At 38.9% G+C, this 16,052-nt stretch overlaps 1 protein-coding gene across 5 annotated transcripts in view; it reads left to right on the forward strand.

Annotated features, from left to right (window-relative positions):
* LOC108166941 (attractin-like protein 1) overlaps nt 1–14,944 on the forward strand; it is a 31,999-nt gene extending 17,055 nt beyond the window's left edge. For 3 of the 5 annotated variants that reach the window (XM_081616082.1, XM_081616080.1, XM_081616081.1), the window contains exons 4-7: nt 162–336; nt 413–500; nt 5,766–6,012; nt 7,863–8,174. In XM_081616082.1, the coding sequence (XP_081472208.1) occupies nt 206–336; nt 413–500; nt 5,766–6,012; nt 7,863–7,963 (567 nt within the window). In that variant the 5' untranslated portion in view covers nt 162–205 and the 3' untranslated portion in view covers nt 7,964–8,174. Of the gene's footprint in view, nt 1–161; nt 337–412; nt 501–5,765; nt 6,013–7,862; nt 8,175–11,424 lie in introns of those variants that run through there. The other 2 variants (XM_081616083.1, XM_081616084.1) reach the window with 2 other exon arrangements.
* The last annotated feature ends 1,108 nt before the right edge of the window (nt 14,945–16,052 follow it).

The following is a 16,052-nucleotide window of genomic DNA, read 5'->3' on the forward strand; positions in this document are numbered from 1 at the left end:
ATACTTTGTACATGCCTTTTTACTTTGATATAGTTTTAAATAAAAAACAAAACCTTAGCATCCAGTAAGAGTCATATTTCATAGCTAGTTTTGTAGAGAAGATGTTTCTAGTGCTGTAGATTGTTGTGTAAATAAAATGTGTTCTTCTCTCTGTGCGTCAGGTCCTGAATGCACCGTCCCTGTCCCCTCCCCGGGGTCCTTCTGGATGCTGCCCAGCATCAAACCATCGGCTCAGTCCCTGGGCCGGGCCTCCCACCCAGCCCTGGTGCATTCTGGGTTAATGTGGGTGGTGGGAGGCTACTCCTTCAACTACTCTAATTACCACATGATGCTCAAGTAAGCTCCACTGACTAAAGTCTGTTTTTACTAAAAGTGACTTTCATGGCTGAAGTTTCTCTCTCTGTCTGCACAGCTACAACCCGGACTCCAGCGCGTGGGACGTAGTGCCAGCCAGCAGCGGACCCTTTTACAGATATGGACACTCTCTGGCTCTCTACCTGGTAAAACACACACAAATCGTTGAATAATTTTCAATGATACAACTCTGACAAGTGTTAAATTACAGTGTTGGACAACCGAGACAGTTTTTTTTTTTTTTAATTTGCATATTTTTATTGGCAATTTTTCCATACAAGTTTACTTACAGACTTTACACTATTTTCTTTTTCCAAAAGTTCCATACATATCATTCAAGAAAAGCTGCCCATATAATCTGTACCTGCCTTGGACATAGCAACTTGCTAGTCTAGATAATATCCAATCTTTCCATCCACTTGTAACAAACAAAAAGATCATCCAATTTTTTATTTTTCTGTTCTTCTCTACCGAGTCATCACAACTTTAACTCTCTCCTCATCGGAGATGAACTGTAAGCAAACTATTTACAGTCTGTAGCTCTATAAGGGCTCCCATAACCAGACTATTAATCAATAAAGTCTGATCTCCATGGTGAAATAAAATCCTGCAAATTTTTCCAATAATTCTTAAATTTTCCAGATTCTAATCTGATGGAAAACGTCAGCCATTCCATAATATAAATATTATGCATTACGTCAACCCAATCTTTTTTTTTAGGAGCTTCTGCCTTCAGCCATTTACTAGTAATGGCTTTTTTGCTTGCTACCAACATAATCCTATACATATATCTATCACCTGCTCTTGTGAGCCTTTCCATCCCTCTTCCCATGTACAGATCCTCAAATGTAAGCGGAATATTCACCCCCAGTACCTTATCCTTACAATTCTTTACATCCTGCCAATAGGGTACCATGTAGGCACAATCCCAAAAAACATGGAAGTGACCCGCTCTGTCTTTTCCGCACTGCCTCCAGCATTTTGTATCTTGGTGTTTTCTTTGTGCTGGCGTACTGAAATATCGTACAATATTCTTCCAGCCAAACTCTCTCCACGAAAGGGAACAAGATGTTTTCCACTGTTGCCCACATATCTCCTCCCAGTTCTCCTCCGAAAGCCCACAATTAGCATCTTTTTCCCATCTTGCTTTTATGTATGTTGTATTACTTTTCTTCAAATTTTCCAATCCTGTGAATAGTTTTGCAATTATTTTCTTTCCCAAATTTGATTCATTTACTGAAATAAACATCTTAATTATACCAGATTCAAACTCAATTAAATTTATCCTTCTTACTAATTCCTCCGTATAGTGCCTCAATTGTAAGTACCTGTAGAAATCCTTGTTGTTTAATTCATATTTATTCTTTATTTCTTCAAAGCTTTGTATAGTATTTTTCTTAACCACCTCCCAGAATATCTTTGGACCCTTTTCCCATTTACTAAATGTTTTGTCTGTTACATTAGGTTTAAAATCTGAGTCATGCACTATCCACCTTAGTACTCTACTCTGCAACCTGCCTGGTTGAGTTAGGTAAATCAAGATATCATCTGCAAATAATGCTATCTTCTGCTCCCCTTCTTCCATACATATACCCGTTATACTGTATTTCCATTTTGTTTTATCCATTGGCTTAAAGGTTCTAAATATATCGCAAATAACAGTGGGCTAATGGCGCAGCCTTGGCGGCATCCTTGATGTAATCTAAATGTATTTGAAAGGCTCCCGTTAATTTTGACCCCAGCTGTGGGTTGGTAATATAATGCTTGAATAATTTTGATAAATGTTTTGTTAAAACCGAATTGTTCTACCACCTATATAGGAAGTTCCACCTGACAGAGTCAAAAGCTTTTTCTGCGTCCAATCCCAATATTACCGCTTCTGTTTTTGTTTTAATAATCTTTTGCATTACCAGCAATGTGCGCCTAATTATTATCCGTTGTCTGTCTTTTCTTTATAAATCCTGTTTGGTCCAAATCAATTATGTTTGGCAGAATTACCTCTAGTCGTCTAGCCATGACTGCTGCAAATAGTCTGTAGTCTAAATTTAGGACATTAACTGGTCTATAGTTGGCACAATCTAATTGATCTTTTTCTTCCTTTGGAATAACCGCAATAAAAGCTTCCCTCCAGGACCTTGGTGTCTCTCCCTCTTTTAATACCCAATTGAATGTATTTTTTAACAAGGGGATCAATGGTTTTTTTAGTAATTGGGAGAAGTTTTAACTTTCAGATAAGGCTTCTGCATGTTGGTGTTCCCGCTGAAGCCTGAATATACCCAATTTGGGTTGTCTTGGCCCTTTTCTTGCACCCTGTGGGTTTTTTCCTGACTGGGAACGAGAATACAGCCTGTTATTCAACAGGCTATATTCTGACAGGATGTATTCTGAAGGACAGGTATTCTGAAGGACAGGTAGCCAATCAGAAAGCGCGGTGACGTAAGAACAGAGGGGAATCCCAAACAGCTGACATATCGCACAACTGAGAGTCCGGTGGATATCGGAGATGATATGTGGAAATGTTTATTATTATATGTAAAGGTCATTATTATATATGTTTATTCAGTTAAAAATGTTAACTATAAAAAAATAGTCACCTCCAAATCATAGTGCAGCAAATAGAGCGGCTGCTCCCGTCGTCTTTTATCCACCGCCTTTTCTTTTTGTTACGTCTTTTATCTCTTAAAATGAGTCCACAAACTATCACTATATCTTCTACATTGTCATCCATATTTGGTTATTCTAAATTCCCGCTATGTTGGGGATTTTACTGGATTATCCTCTGGAATCGGGATGTTCGTGTGTGGTGTGTTGGTCCTGCCTTGGACACACGAACCGATCGAACCTGTTGTTCTTTTATCAGCTCACATAGGTTTGGAGAAACGGCTGACAATTCTTAAATCTTTCTGTCTAAACCAGACTTAAGACTCACCAGCTCTACTCATCTCCTCTCGACCACTGCCCAAAATGCTCTCTGACTCTGGTCGCTATGGTAACGTTTACATATCCCTTCAAAATAAGATACAGATGCGACACAAAAACGAACATTTTACTTTGGTGAAAATTTTAACTCACAATAATGACTAACGGGAGCCCTGAGCTTGTTTCTCTGCAACGAGACAGTCCCATCTGGGAGTGATGGGAGACGATGACACCTGAGGTGTGTTGCTTGAGCAGAGCGTTGGTCTCTACTTGGCGAAGCAGTTTGAAGCTTCATTGCCTCATTAGCAGCCGGTCGTCGCATGTTACGCAGAGCGGGCTTGTAATGTGGGACTCACCTACCGGTCCGGGATAAATCCATTCTCCTGTCTCTTCTCTGGGTCTTTATCCCTTTGCAAAGAAACTTTCCAAAGACGTCTGATCTGTTTCTTACTCATTTTGCTGCTTGTGGGCTCAATGTTGGTGCGCAAGTAACCGAGAGAATCCGGTTAAAGGATTTTCAAAATAAAAGATCCTCCAGACTCAAATAATACATAAAACGGAAATATTAAATTATTTGTTGCACGGTCCGGTACCAATTGGTCCACGGACCGGGGGTTGGGGACCACTGCTTTAGACCTTTTAACTGGGTTGAGCATCCTGTTCACATTAAACGAGGCCAACTTTAATACCTTTTTCTGTGTTGTCATTTACTCCTTGTGACTCCTCATTTTCCACCATCTCTACCCCTTGAAGGACCCCTAGGCTACAGATAAACAAAGTTATAATGAACACACAACTGAACAATTTTAGAACTTTCACTGATGAACTAATGACTATCAAAAGAACTTCTTCTCCCTCCATTTACCAGCTATAGTGAGACTTGACAAAGGAGCGAGGCTCAGGATGAAGAAGAATTGGCAGGCTGTTCTGGCTTTGTTCTTCTCCACCACTGACGCCCCTGTTTGATAAATTGTTAATCTGGCCTCATGTCTTGGTTTTTTAGGCTTTTATCACGCAGTCTAGTAAATTACATTAACAACAGTCTGCTTGGCATCCCTAGAGAGGATTTGGCAAGTTTTGCAATTAAAGTTTAGCAAACTCTGCTGCTGAAGACTGTAAATGCACTTTCTTTTACATATGGGACAATTAAAAGGAAATAAAGCGGTTTTCCGACTGTGCAGGATAATTCAAATAAAAAATATCGACCAAGCACACAGTTTGTTACTTTTTGTTGTAAGTGTATTTAAGACAAACGGGACTGCTTTTGTAGTTAGTAAGTAAGTAAGTAAGTAAGTAAGTAAGCTTTATTTCTATAGCACTTTTCACAGACCAGGATCACAAAGTGCTGCACAAAGTATAAAAAATAAAACAAATTAAAAACAACATACAAACAATAAAACACAGTAGTACACTAAAAAGCAAGATTAAAAAAGTGGGTCTTAAGTTGTTTCCTGAAAGTGTCTATGCAATGTAGAGATCGAATGGTGCAAGGTAGCTCATTCCATAGGCGGGGCGCCACAGCTTTAAAAGATCTGTCTCCACGAGTCTTAAAAAAGGTCAGAGGAACCGTCAACAAGTTCAAATTCGAACTTTTGAAATGGTAGATATCGTATTGATACAAAGGTTTAGTTTTTTGATTTTGGCCCAATTTGATTTAGTATTAATTTTCACCTCCTGGGAAAATAAATCTGTATTTTATTTTAAATAAATAAGAGTAAAATAAGAGTGTATGCATATTGTGTTATAGTTCGAAACCTCTTTGAATCTATGCCCTTCAGTGTCTTTACTGTCTGGTAAAATAACAGATAACATTTCATCAGTATAACATGGTTTGTATTAGTAATGTGATTGTAACTCATTCCCAGTGCAGCTGACACAATTTGAATTTCTCTGATCCTTTTCCTAAAGGGAGATAATGAAGGACAGTGCTTACTTTTCTAATGACACATCTGGCTCAGTCCTTACAATTAGAGGTTTCAATAAACTTCTGATTGAACAGAGCAGTTTGATGAAGTGCATTAGCACATCATCAGGGTGGTTCCAGCTCATGATGTTCAAATAGAGCTTCCTGGAAAACTTGATCACCTGCTTTACAAACTTAGAGCATGATGAGTCTTACACAAATTAAATACAGGGTAGACTTTGGGGTCTAGGCAAAAATGTTTTTGGTGACAGTGACTACAATGCATCAGGAGATGCAATTACAAGCTTCCCAATGCCAGAAATTATGCCACTGTTTTAAATTAAATTTAGGTACAAAACACATTTCAGAGAAACTTTTACATAATTTTTAGCATGTGAATTATCATGCATACCTTTTATGCTTTTTAGACTTATTAGTAGAGAAACTGGAAAACCTCCCTGAAAATCATCCAAAATAACCTCTGAAAAATGCATATTGACACTGTTCAGGAAGACAGTGTCAACAAAAAGTGCAATGTTCCATCAGCAACACAACTGACGGCTCAGAATATGTTCTTCTCTTGTCTCAGGATTGCATCTATATGTTCGATGGAAAGCTGGAGACAGGCCCTGCTAACATTACAGATGAGTTGTGGTTGTTCAACATCCCCACTCGTAGCTGGTTGCCACAGAAACCAGCTTCAGCACCTCTTTACGCCCTGGAGGGCCACACGGCTCACGTGGTGATCCTGCCCAACGGCGACCCGGTGATGTTGGTCTTTTTCAGCTACTCACCCATCTACAGCTACATCAACAAAGTTCAGGAGTACAACATCAGTAAGTAAATTTTATTTGAAGGCTTTATGATCGTCTGTGTGTTTCCAAAAAACTGCTATAAAAATTTGAGGTATTATTCTTATAACACATTTAAGCAACAAAGCAATTCAAGGTGCACCTGTTGAATCTCGTATTGTTTTCTTTTCCTTCGTCTCCATTGTAAATAGTCTTTTGTAATACCATCTTAGCATTGCATTTTTACGTTTGAGTTGGATTCAAGTTTTTCCCTTTATGGAACAGTTTGATTATTGACAAATTAATGAGGAATTCTTATATTTAGCTGTTGATGTTTATGTTTGTATCTTCAGTACCTCTTTTTTTTATCTTATTGTTTCAGCATTTCTTATTTTCACTTTCATACTTTTTCTTTTTTCTGTCCTGGCCCTTAGGCATCCTTCTTACTTCTTACTTCAATTGTTCAGCCATGAACAATTGAATAAACAAGCACATATGTCATCCGAATACTTAAATCAGGGGAAATCACCCGTCCTTCATTTGATTTTCTTACTTCTTGGGGAATAAGGTAACTTATCTTGGGGAATAGATGTTCTTAAGACTTGCATTAACTCCACACATACACATACATGAGACAATTAGTACTGCACAAGAATATCTGTTAAACTACATATTAAACCAACTAAATATTTTTGTGTGCAATAATCATCCACAGGACAGTCCTTTTTATTTATCTCTGAGAAAGCATAAGCTAAACTGAGTTGTTTGTCAGATCTGAGCCTGTAGATGGCAGTGTTGCAGTGTTGACATTGAGCAGCTGAAATCAGAAGAAAACACACATGCTCCCTTCTCAAAACACACAGACAATTTTTAACTTCTATACAAATGGGAGACTTTATTGTAGTGCATTCATGCCCAACCATTAGTAGTTTAATCCTAACCTTAACCAAAACTTAACTCGCTTCATACCTCTTAACTTTTACAACAGAGCTGCAAAAAAGTTAGGACAGGGAAAATGTCCTTAATTTCTACAAATTATTTCCCTTTGTTGGTGAATATGTGAATGTGGTCCTCTATATGCATGATTTACAAATACACACACGCACGCACGCATACACGCAAACACACAGAGCCAAACAATGACTCACACACAATGATGCACAGTGAGAGTGGTCATTAAGAGGAGGTGGCACCCAGGCCAGAGAGAGGAAAGTGACTAATAAATCCACTGCCTTCCTCCTCTCCTCCACCTTTCCATTTTTCTCCTCTTTTCCTATTCCTCTTCCCAAACATTTCCCTCTACTGCTCACATCCTCTCAGTTTTGTTCTGCATCTTTTTCCTTTTTCATCTGCCAACCTCGATGTCAAACAGCTTCAGTAATCACTCTTGGTTGGTCCTCATCATCTTTCCCTCCACTCCCTTCAGTATTTCCTTCACATCTGTCTGTCACTTTCATGTGCTCCTACATCTGTCGCTGGCCGCCCTTCTCTTTCTCTGACATTGTCGTAGTCCTTATGGAGCATCATTAGACCTCAGAGGGAGTGACGAAGAGTCAACCTGCAGGAGAACGAGGGGGAGTAGAAACAGAGAGTAAAATACAAGGTAGCAGGATTTAATGACCACAACGAGAAGCCGGTTTACACCAATTAGGTGCCAGAGATGAGATGGAAGTTGACCTTCTACTTCCTCAACATCTTTTCTCTGTGGTCAATGTTTCACCTGCTTTTTCTTGCTTTTTTTTTTTTTTACATTTTCTTCATCTTTTGCACCTTCACCCCTCCCTACCTCATGTCAATAAATCATAGAAACACCTTTGCTGTCGTTACAGCTGCAAGGGATTTGGTGTAAGTGTCTAAAATCTTTGGACATGTGAAAACTGAATTTTTTGTTGCAGCACAAGTTCAGGTGGAACAGAAGGCATCTCTGAGCATCAGTTTTCAAGTCTTGCCAGTGGTGGGAAGTAACGAAGTACAAGTACGTCGTTACTGTACTTAAGTACAATTTTCGTGTATCTGTACTTTACTTAAGTAGATTTAATAATGGATACTTTCTACTTTTACTCCACTACATTTTACAGTAAATATCTGTACTTTCTACTTCACTACATTTCTACAAAACTGTCGCGTTACTCGTTACATCCAAGTCGCATTGTGTTTTTTTTCCCGTTAAAATGTGAAGCTCAGGGACTTAAGGTGGCGCCGTAAAATCCAAGCAATAACGTGACTTAGTGTCTGTTGTCACCCATCGGCTCCCCCTTTACTCGCACGCGGAGCTCCAAGACATGTGCAGTGGTTTTCTCTGAGCGTCAGTAATATAATAGTACAGAAGCACTGCATAAATCATAAGATATGGCGACATGTAAAATCAGCAGCGCTTCGCTTTCACAGACGGTGGGGACTTTGTCCAATTTTTAACGTCACTTGGAAGGAAAGCTTAAAGAAAGGAAAGCTCCGTGGACGTGATGCTAGCAAAGCTAGCTGTATTGACTGAGACACATGTTGCATCTGCGATGACTGACATGTCGCATATATGGGACAACGCTGTGACCAAAGTGCAATATTGTAATATGACATTCATGGACGATCCGATTCTTCTGGACGGATCTTGACTAAGTCCTATAGTACTGAAGCCTCAGTGAGAGCCGTTCTTTGTTCTTGTAATGCTCTGCGTATACTGCAGTAGCTATTTTATTTCATTAAAATATATTTATATTTAATTGGTGAATAAATAAAACAAGAACGTAGGAACACAGAGCATGCTCATTGCTCTTTGTTTTCGTCACCTGTCATGGTGGCAGACGTTGCAGCAGGAGGGAGGATGAGAACAGTCACGGTGCTCCTCCTGCTTGGTTCTACTTCCTCCTGCTCCTACTTCTTGCTTATTAGGCCTTGGACAGTGTTTGTAGTTGAGCGTTGTTAATTGCTATGTTTAATGGGGCAGACAATTATTATTTCTGACATTGGTAATATGGGCAACCGCACAGGGCGTTATTTTTTTAGGGATGGCAGGAGACCTCTGTGGATTGTGGCACAGAGATGAAAGCAAAACAGAATGAAGAAGAGTTTGAATTGATACTGGTTAAATTTATTTCAGCTCTAAGTATTTAATATCTAGGTGGGAAAGTGAATCTTTCAGATCAATTTGAGAAGCAGTTTTGATAGGTGCACTAAATTTTATTGTCATGTAGCATGGGGTGTTGGTTTTGATTTGGTCTTGGGTTCAGTGGTCCAGACTACAACTCTGCTACGAGGCTCCTTTGTTCCATGTCCTCCTCTGCCAGTTGGATTTCTTTCAAAATAAATGTGTGGCAAAAAAAGTGAAGTTCATGTTATGTTAGGACAGGAGACGAGATGTTTCCATCCCTGAAATTATGATGCATAGAATCATATATCTAAGTCTAAACTATGCTACAGAGTAAACGCAATAAAAACATGCTTTATCTGTGGCATATCAGTACACTTAATGATATTAGTGATTAGGCAATGCATTCAGCAAGTACTTTTACTTTTAATACTTAAGTATTTTTAAAAACCAGTACTTTTTTACTTTTACTTAAGTAAAATGTTAATGTGGTACTTTGACTTTTACTTGAGTACATTTTTGTCTGTGTATTTGTACTTTTACTTAAGTAAATTTTTGAGTACTTTTTCCACCACTGAGTCTTGCACACATCATCGGTTGGATTTATGTCTGGACTTTCACTGGGCCATTGTAACACATTTGATCTGAACCATTCCATTATAGCTCTGCTGTTGTCCTGCTGGAAGATAAATCTCCACCCCACGCGCTGCGTCTCCATTGCAAATGTGTACAAATCTTTTTAAATATTCCCGTTAATGTAAAAAAAAACCCACTATTTTGCTATTGTAGTATTTTCATGAAATACGAAATGCAATTAAAGTCATTTGTGAACAAGCTTGTTCATGTAATAAGTCATTAAAAATTATGGGGGTGACAGATATAAACATGCTGTGTGTTTCAGCCAACGCTGATTTATCAGCCATCAAGGAGACGTTGGAATCTTATTCAGGCGTTGGAATAACACATCCCTTATACTTGGGAACAGTTACGTTTTGGGGAAATTACAGTCAGTGATTTCACTTTTGAATGACAAACTCCACTTTGGATTAACTTTGTGATGCAGTGAGACCTCTAGTGGAGCCAGCTGTGCATTGTACAAGAATGCCAGTGCCTACAAATAAGCTGCTGCATACTAACTGCTATGACTGTAGCCTGGGCACCTATTTCCCAGAAATTCATTTTGATTCTCATTTCCCTTAAGGCCTCTGTCAAGGTATTCTCCCATTCTCCCGTCCTCTGGTAGAATTTCACAGGGCCAATCAGAAAACAGAAGGACAAGTTGTGAATGATTTCTGGCTGTTTTAGAGATGTGTTCTGCCAGTAGTTTACCATTGGTTAAAAAAACAGTCATTCAGGGCACGTTTCCAAATACTGACCAATTAAATTAGGAGCAATTGGAATGATTAAAACCTTTTATTTTTTAGCAAAGATGCCCTTCGGCTCGGCACTTCTCTCTTCGTAGTGGAGGATGGTTGTATATAGCGCAGGCAATGTTTTTGGTCCTGGCCAAATGTTAGCAACTAGGTAAAATTTTACTTCAACAGACTCTATATCTCCAGCAAGCAATTGTTTCTCAATAGACAAGACGAAGCATAGAACAATGGGCTAGTAAAAACCAGGCTAGAGTGACTTGCATGATGCGAAAAAGAAGTGTTTCCATTTTAATTTAGCGAAACACATCAGTTTTGGTACAATTGAAAAATCACCTCATTCTAGCACAAATCTATTGGAAACCATGATTATTTTTGCCTAAGATTGCTGTGTTTTTATTTAGCAAATTTATTTTTATAAATCCAATTTGCGCAATTTGTCAATGGGAAAGCAGCTATGTTAAGTCTTTCCTAATGAATAAAATCCTCCCCACGCATAATGTTAGGGCTGTATAATTTTATTGATTCTACAATATTTTTTTCCTCAGAAAGTATCGATTTTTCATCTACGAGTATCGATACATTAAATCCTACTATTAGTTTTATGTCAAATACACATGAATTAAATGACAGTTATCACACATGATATTTCATACCCAGTTGCGCATGTACATTAAAAATCACATAATGAAACAACCAGTAGGAAACAGTTGTCATCTACGTGACCCTAAATCTTGGAGAAGTCTCACACAGCAGAACAAGTCCTCCTTATGATGCCTGTGAGTGTGTTTCTGAGTGTGTGTTCTCGACTCCAATGACCGAACAGCTGGCACGAAGGGCAGTCACCGTAGGCCAGGTCACACAACCAGAGAGCTACCTTCAACAACATGCCATCGCATCTGACACATATGCGCACACACACACAGAGAAAGAGAGGCAAGTTCTTGACAAACTAGCACTCGCCATCTCCTGACTATAATCCCTCCTCTCTATGTGTGTGTGCAGGTTGATTCTCAGGGATAGCAGGTTGCCGCGGTACCTCCACTCGGCGGTGCTGTTGAGTGGCACAATGCTGGTGTTTGGAGGAAACACTCACAATGACACATCTCTAAGCAACGGAGCCAAGTGCTTTTCTGCTGACTTCTTGGCAAATGATATAAGAACAATTCCTGGAGGTATAATAAGCGGGATCTTTTCCCTTCTCAATTTACAGCTTCTGGGATGTCGGTTGCTGCAGTCCTTTTAAGCATGAACTGTCAGCATCTACAAGGAGCAACACTCAGGGTGTGGAGACACGGCGAGAATTACAGTGCCTTACAAAAGGTGTTCACACCCTTTGAAATTATTCACTTCTTTCACGTTATGGCCAATGACTGAAAAGTATTTTACTGGGCTTTTGTCTGATAGACCAACACATTATTTGGTAAATAATGAGACTTTTAATGCAAAGTTGCTCTAAAAGTTGCATTGAAAGTCCATTAAAAATGCCAACTTTGCATTAAAAGTGTCATTATTTACCAAATGACACTTCATGACAACTGTCATAAACATTCATAAAGACTTTTTTATGTTCATGACAGATGTTATGTCATGTTTATAACAGTGCCATGTCAGTCTTATGTACACCCCTTCAAATAAAATGTTACCAGAAAACCTCTGAAGAAGACACTGAGCTTAACTATCTTCGTCACAAAATGTAAACAAAAATGGAGAGGCATCAGATTTTAGAGGTTGTAAGATTTCTCTTTTGTCTTTGGTAAAAGACCAAGTGCCAGCTTCAATAGGTAAAAATCTCTGTTAGGATTTTTCAGAACAAAAACAGTGTTTTTGTCACACATATTTCCTAGTTGAAATAATATATAAAACAAAAGAGTTAGTTGAATTGCCCAAAGTGGTTCATAATAAATGAAATAAAAGTGCTGTAGTGCAAATGAAATCCCTCGTAAAACAAAACAAACAAATACATTCAGACAGGCAGGGCCGTGCAGAGACCACTATAGGGGCAGGTGCTCAAAAAAAGGGCACATCTAACCGCATTCTAGGACAGACTATTAAAGCCACACAGCTTTCAGAGTTTAATAAACAATGATAAATTACAAAATTGTGACAATCAAAGCTAAGGAAAATATCTATATAGAGTATACAACTATGCATATGTAAGATATTTTATTAGTAATTTCTTTTTGCAGGTCTATTTTGTTATAGGAAAGTATTGCAATATTCAAACCCGCAATTTAGCAAGATATGTAAATCAGAGCTAGACCACCAGGCATATTTTGTCTTTACAGAATTACACTATTAAAAATATAAACAAGGGCACAATGCAACCTTTTAGTGGACTGTAATCTATAAAAAAGAGCTGCCTGTTTGCTACACTTGCAGTGGAGATGAAGATGGTCCATTCAGGAAAGTAGAGCTGCATCAAACTTTAACGTGGAACTGCAGAAAAAGGAAAAAAGAAACAAAAGCGAAAATTGAATTGTTAATGCATGTCACCATAAAAAAAAGCCTACTGAGTTTTGTGTAAAAAACTTTTTTTTAAATTAAAATCACACATTTTTGTGTCATGAAGTGCAAACAGTGCAGACCCTAAACTTAAAGTCTGGGTTGAGTTTTTTTCCCTTCATTAATGACACACTTTTATTAAATACATTATATCTATCATATTCCACAGAATGCCTGTTTGGAAGCTTCTCCTGACATGTGTGCTAAGTTTCTGCATTTCTTTATTGAAAAGGTTGGTAGTACCAGGGCTCTTATCACAGCTCCTGACTCCGACCCTTCTGTTTCGGTACATTGCTCTGCTGCCTTCAATCAGTTTGAGCCTGTGACTGTCTCACTTTTAGAGGACGTGGTTGGCCACATTAAGCCATCAGGTTCCCCACGTGATCCTGTCCCTCCACAATTTTTTAAAGATATTTTATCTAGCATAGTGCAGCCTGTTCTTGCAATTATAAATAGCAGTCTGTCCTCAGGTGTGGTGCCCTCTAGTTTTAAACATGCAGTAGTGCAGCCACTGCTTAAAAAACCTGGCCTTGATCCTACTGTTCTGGCTAATTATCGGCCTATTTCGAAGCTGCCTTTTCTTTCTAAGGTTTTAGAAAAAATTGTGTACTGTCAGCTGAAACAGTTTTTAGATGACAATGGCATTCTGGAGGTTTTCCAGTCAGGTTTTAAAACTCTTCATAGCACAGAATCTGCTTTAATAAGAGTTTTTAATGACATCCTTCTTGCATGTGATTCTGGTAACCATGTTGTTCTGATTTTACTTGATTTAACTGCTGCCTTTGATACAGTAGACCACAATATTTTAATATCGCGATTACACCACATTGTTGGTATTGATGGCACTGTTCTTAAATGGTTCCAGTCTTACCTAGAGGAGAGAACATTTTCAGTGAAAATTAGTGACTCTGAATCACCTGCTGTTTCAATGACTTATGGTGTCCCGCAGGGCTCAATTCTGGGCCCACTGCTTTTCTCTCTTTATTTATTGCCTCTGGGTTCTATCCTTAGGAAACATGGGATTTCTTTTCATTGTTATGCTGATGATTGTCAGATTTATTTGCCCATGAAGCAGAAGGATGTCCACTCTATCAAACATCTCCTGGCATGTGTTGGTGATATTAAATCTTGGTTGGCCTTGAACTTTTTAAATTGTAATGAAAACAAAACAGAGGTGATTGTGTTTGGACCCAGTGGCTCTTCTGAGTCCTCCTCTGTTGACCTTGGACCTTTGGAGGTATATTTTAAACATGTTATTACGGACCTTGGTTTTAAGGTGGACAGTGATTTTAAATTGGACAGCCAAATCAGAGCCGTGGTTAAGTCCAGCTTTTATCATTTAAGGCGATTGGCATCAGTGAAATCTTTTCTTTCCAGGCAACATTTTGAAACAGTGATCCACGCTTTTATCTCGACTCGACTGGATTACTGTAACGCACTTTATCTGGGAGTCAGTCAGTCGCTGCTCTCACGTCTGCAGCTGGTTCAGAATGCAGCTGCTAGACCTTTGACAGGAACTCGGAAGAGGGAGCATGTGACCCCTGTCCTGGCCTCACTTCACTGGCTGCCTGTATATTTTAGGATTCATTTTAAAATTCTTTTGTTTGTTTTTAAATCACTGCATAATCTTGCCCCGGCTTACCTCTCTGAGCTTCTTCACCCCTACGTACCTTATCGGTCTCTCAGGTCAGCAGATCAGCTGCTTTTGGAGGTACCAAGATCCAGGAGGAAGCTCAGAGGGGACAGGGCTTTCTCTGTCATAGGTCCTAAGTTATGGAATGACTTGCCTTTGCAGGTCAGAGAGGCCCCTTCACTGTCCACTTTTAAAGTTCGTCTTAAAACCCATTTATTTTACTTGGCTTTTAACTCCTGCGGGATCTAGTTTTAGAGTGTATGTTTTTGTTTTTAAACTGTAAGAGTTTTTATTTTTTTTTATTATGCTGTGTTTTAATGTACAGCACTTTGTATCAGCTGTGGTTGTTTTAAAGTGCTTTATAAATAAAGTTGGTATGGTATGGTATGGTATCATGGTAATTCAGGATGAGTTATTTTAATTTAAATGAATATCCTTGTTGGTCTTTTATTGAAGTCCTATTCTCCTTCAAGATACATTTACCTAACGCTAGAATAAATGCAATGTACATTATGCAGCAAAGGAAATTAGAAGATTGTACATATATCCATTATGGAGATGATAAGTTTTTTATCTGGGCGAAGTTCCCCTTATTGTATAAGCAATACTGAAGAATGACTGCTATCATTAACGATACAGGAAAGAAGCTTTTTAGTTATCTTGCTTTGCTAGCAAAGTTGTTAGCTAGCAGATAGCTAATAGCACAACCACAACAGCCTAATGTCTGTATGATAAAAATATTGAATCGATAGATAAGAACACCTGGCTGTCTCCTCCCACTCAGTACTTCTTCAGGGAAAGGTAGACGCAGAGGCCTGTCAGTGTCATTACCTCTCTGCTTAAACCGCTACTCCGTTCTTAAGCAGAAACGATACGTTCAACGTTTTCCATCATCTGACAAGTAACAAGTCTACTCCACTTTATTCACCAAAAACTTTTTTTTTTAATTCATCAAAAACTGTTCTGTAATCTGGAACGTTCGCTACGTTGAGCTCTGCAGTTAGCTGCCTTATCTCACTGCACAAGACGCAACTGCGTCACGGGCAAAATGTCAAAGGTAACAAGGTGACCGGCTTATTATGTTGTACAAAAAAAAACAACAAAAAAACAAATACTTTTAGTACATGATATTATGTGTCAGAAGAGGGCTTAGGAAATAATAATACCAAAAAAATAAAATAAAATTTGACCAAAAGGGCACTTGGGGATAAGGAGCAAAAGGGGCAGGTGCTCAAGCACCCTAGCCCCCCCCTCTGCACGTGCCTGTAGACAGGACACACTGCAAACAAACAGAGGGGCTGCAGACCATGCAACTCAGGAATGGTATGGATGATTAAAGATCTCATTACGTAAAACCCAGCTGTATCATAGAGCAGATGGCAAAAGTGTTTGCACCTCTTGTCAAGATAGAGAAGAGAAAGACGAGGAAAACACTGGGAGAGGAAGAGAGGGATTACAGCATTTCTGTACATGAGCAAAGCAGCAGGGAACAGAG

The sequence above is a fragment of the Poecilia reticulata genome, chromosome 15, assembly GCF_904066995.2.
Source record: "Poecilia reticulata chromosome 15, P_reticulata-male-v2, whole genome shotgun sequence".
Lineage (NCBI taxonomy): Eukaryota > Metazoa > Chordata > Actinopteri > Cyprinodontiformes > Poeciliidae > Poecilia > Poecilia reticulata.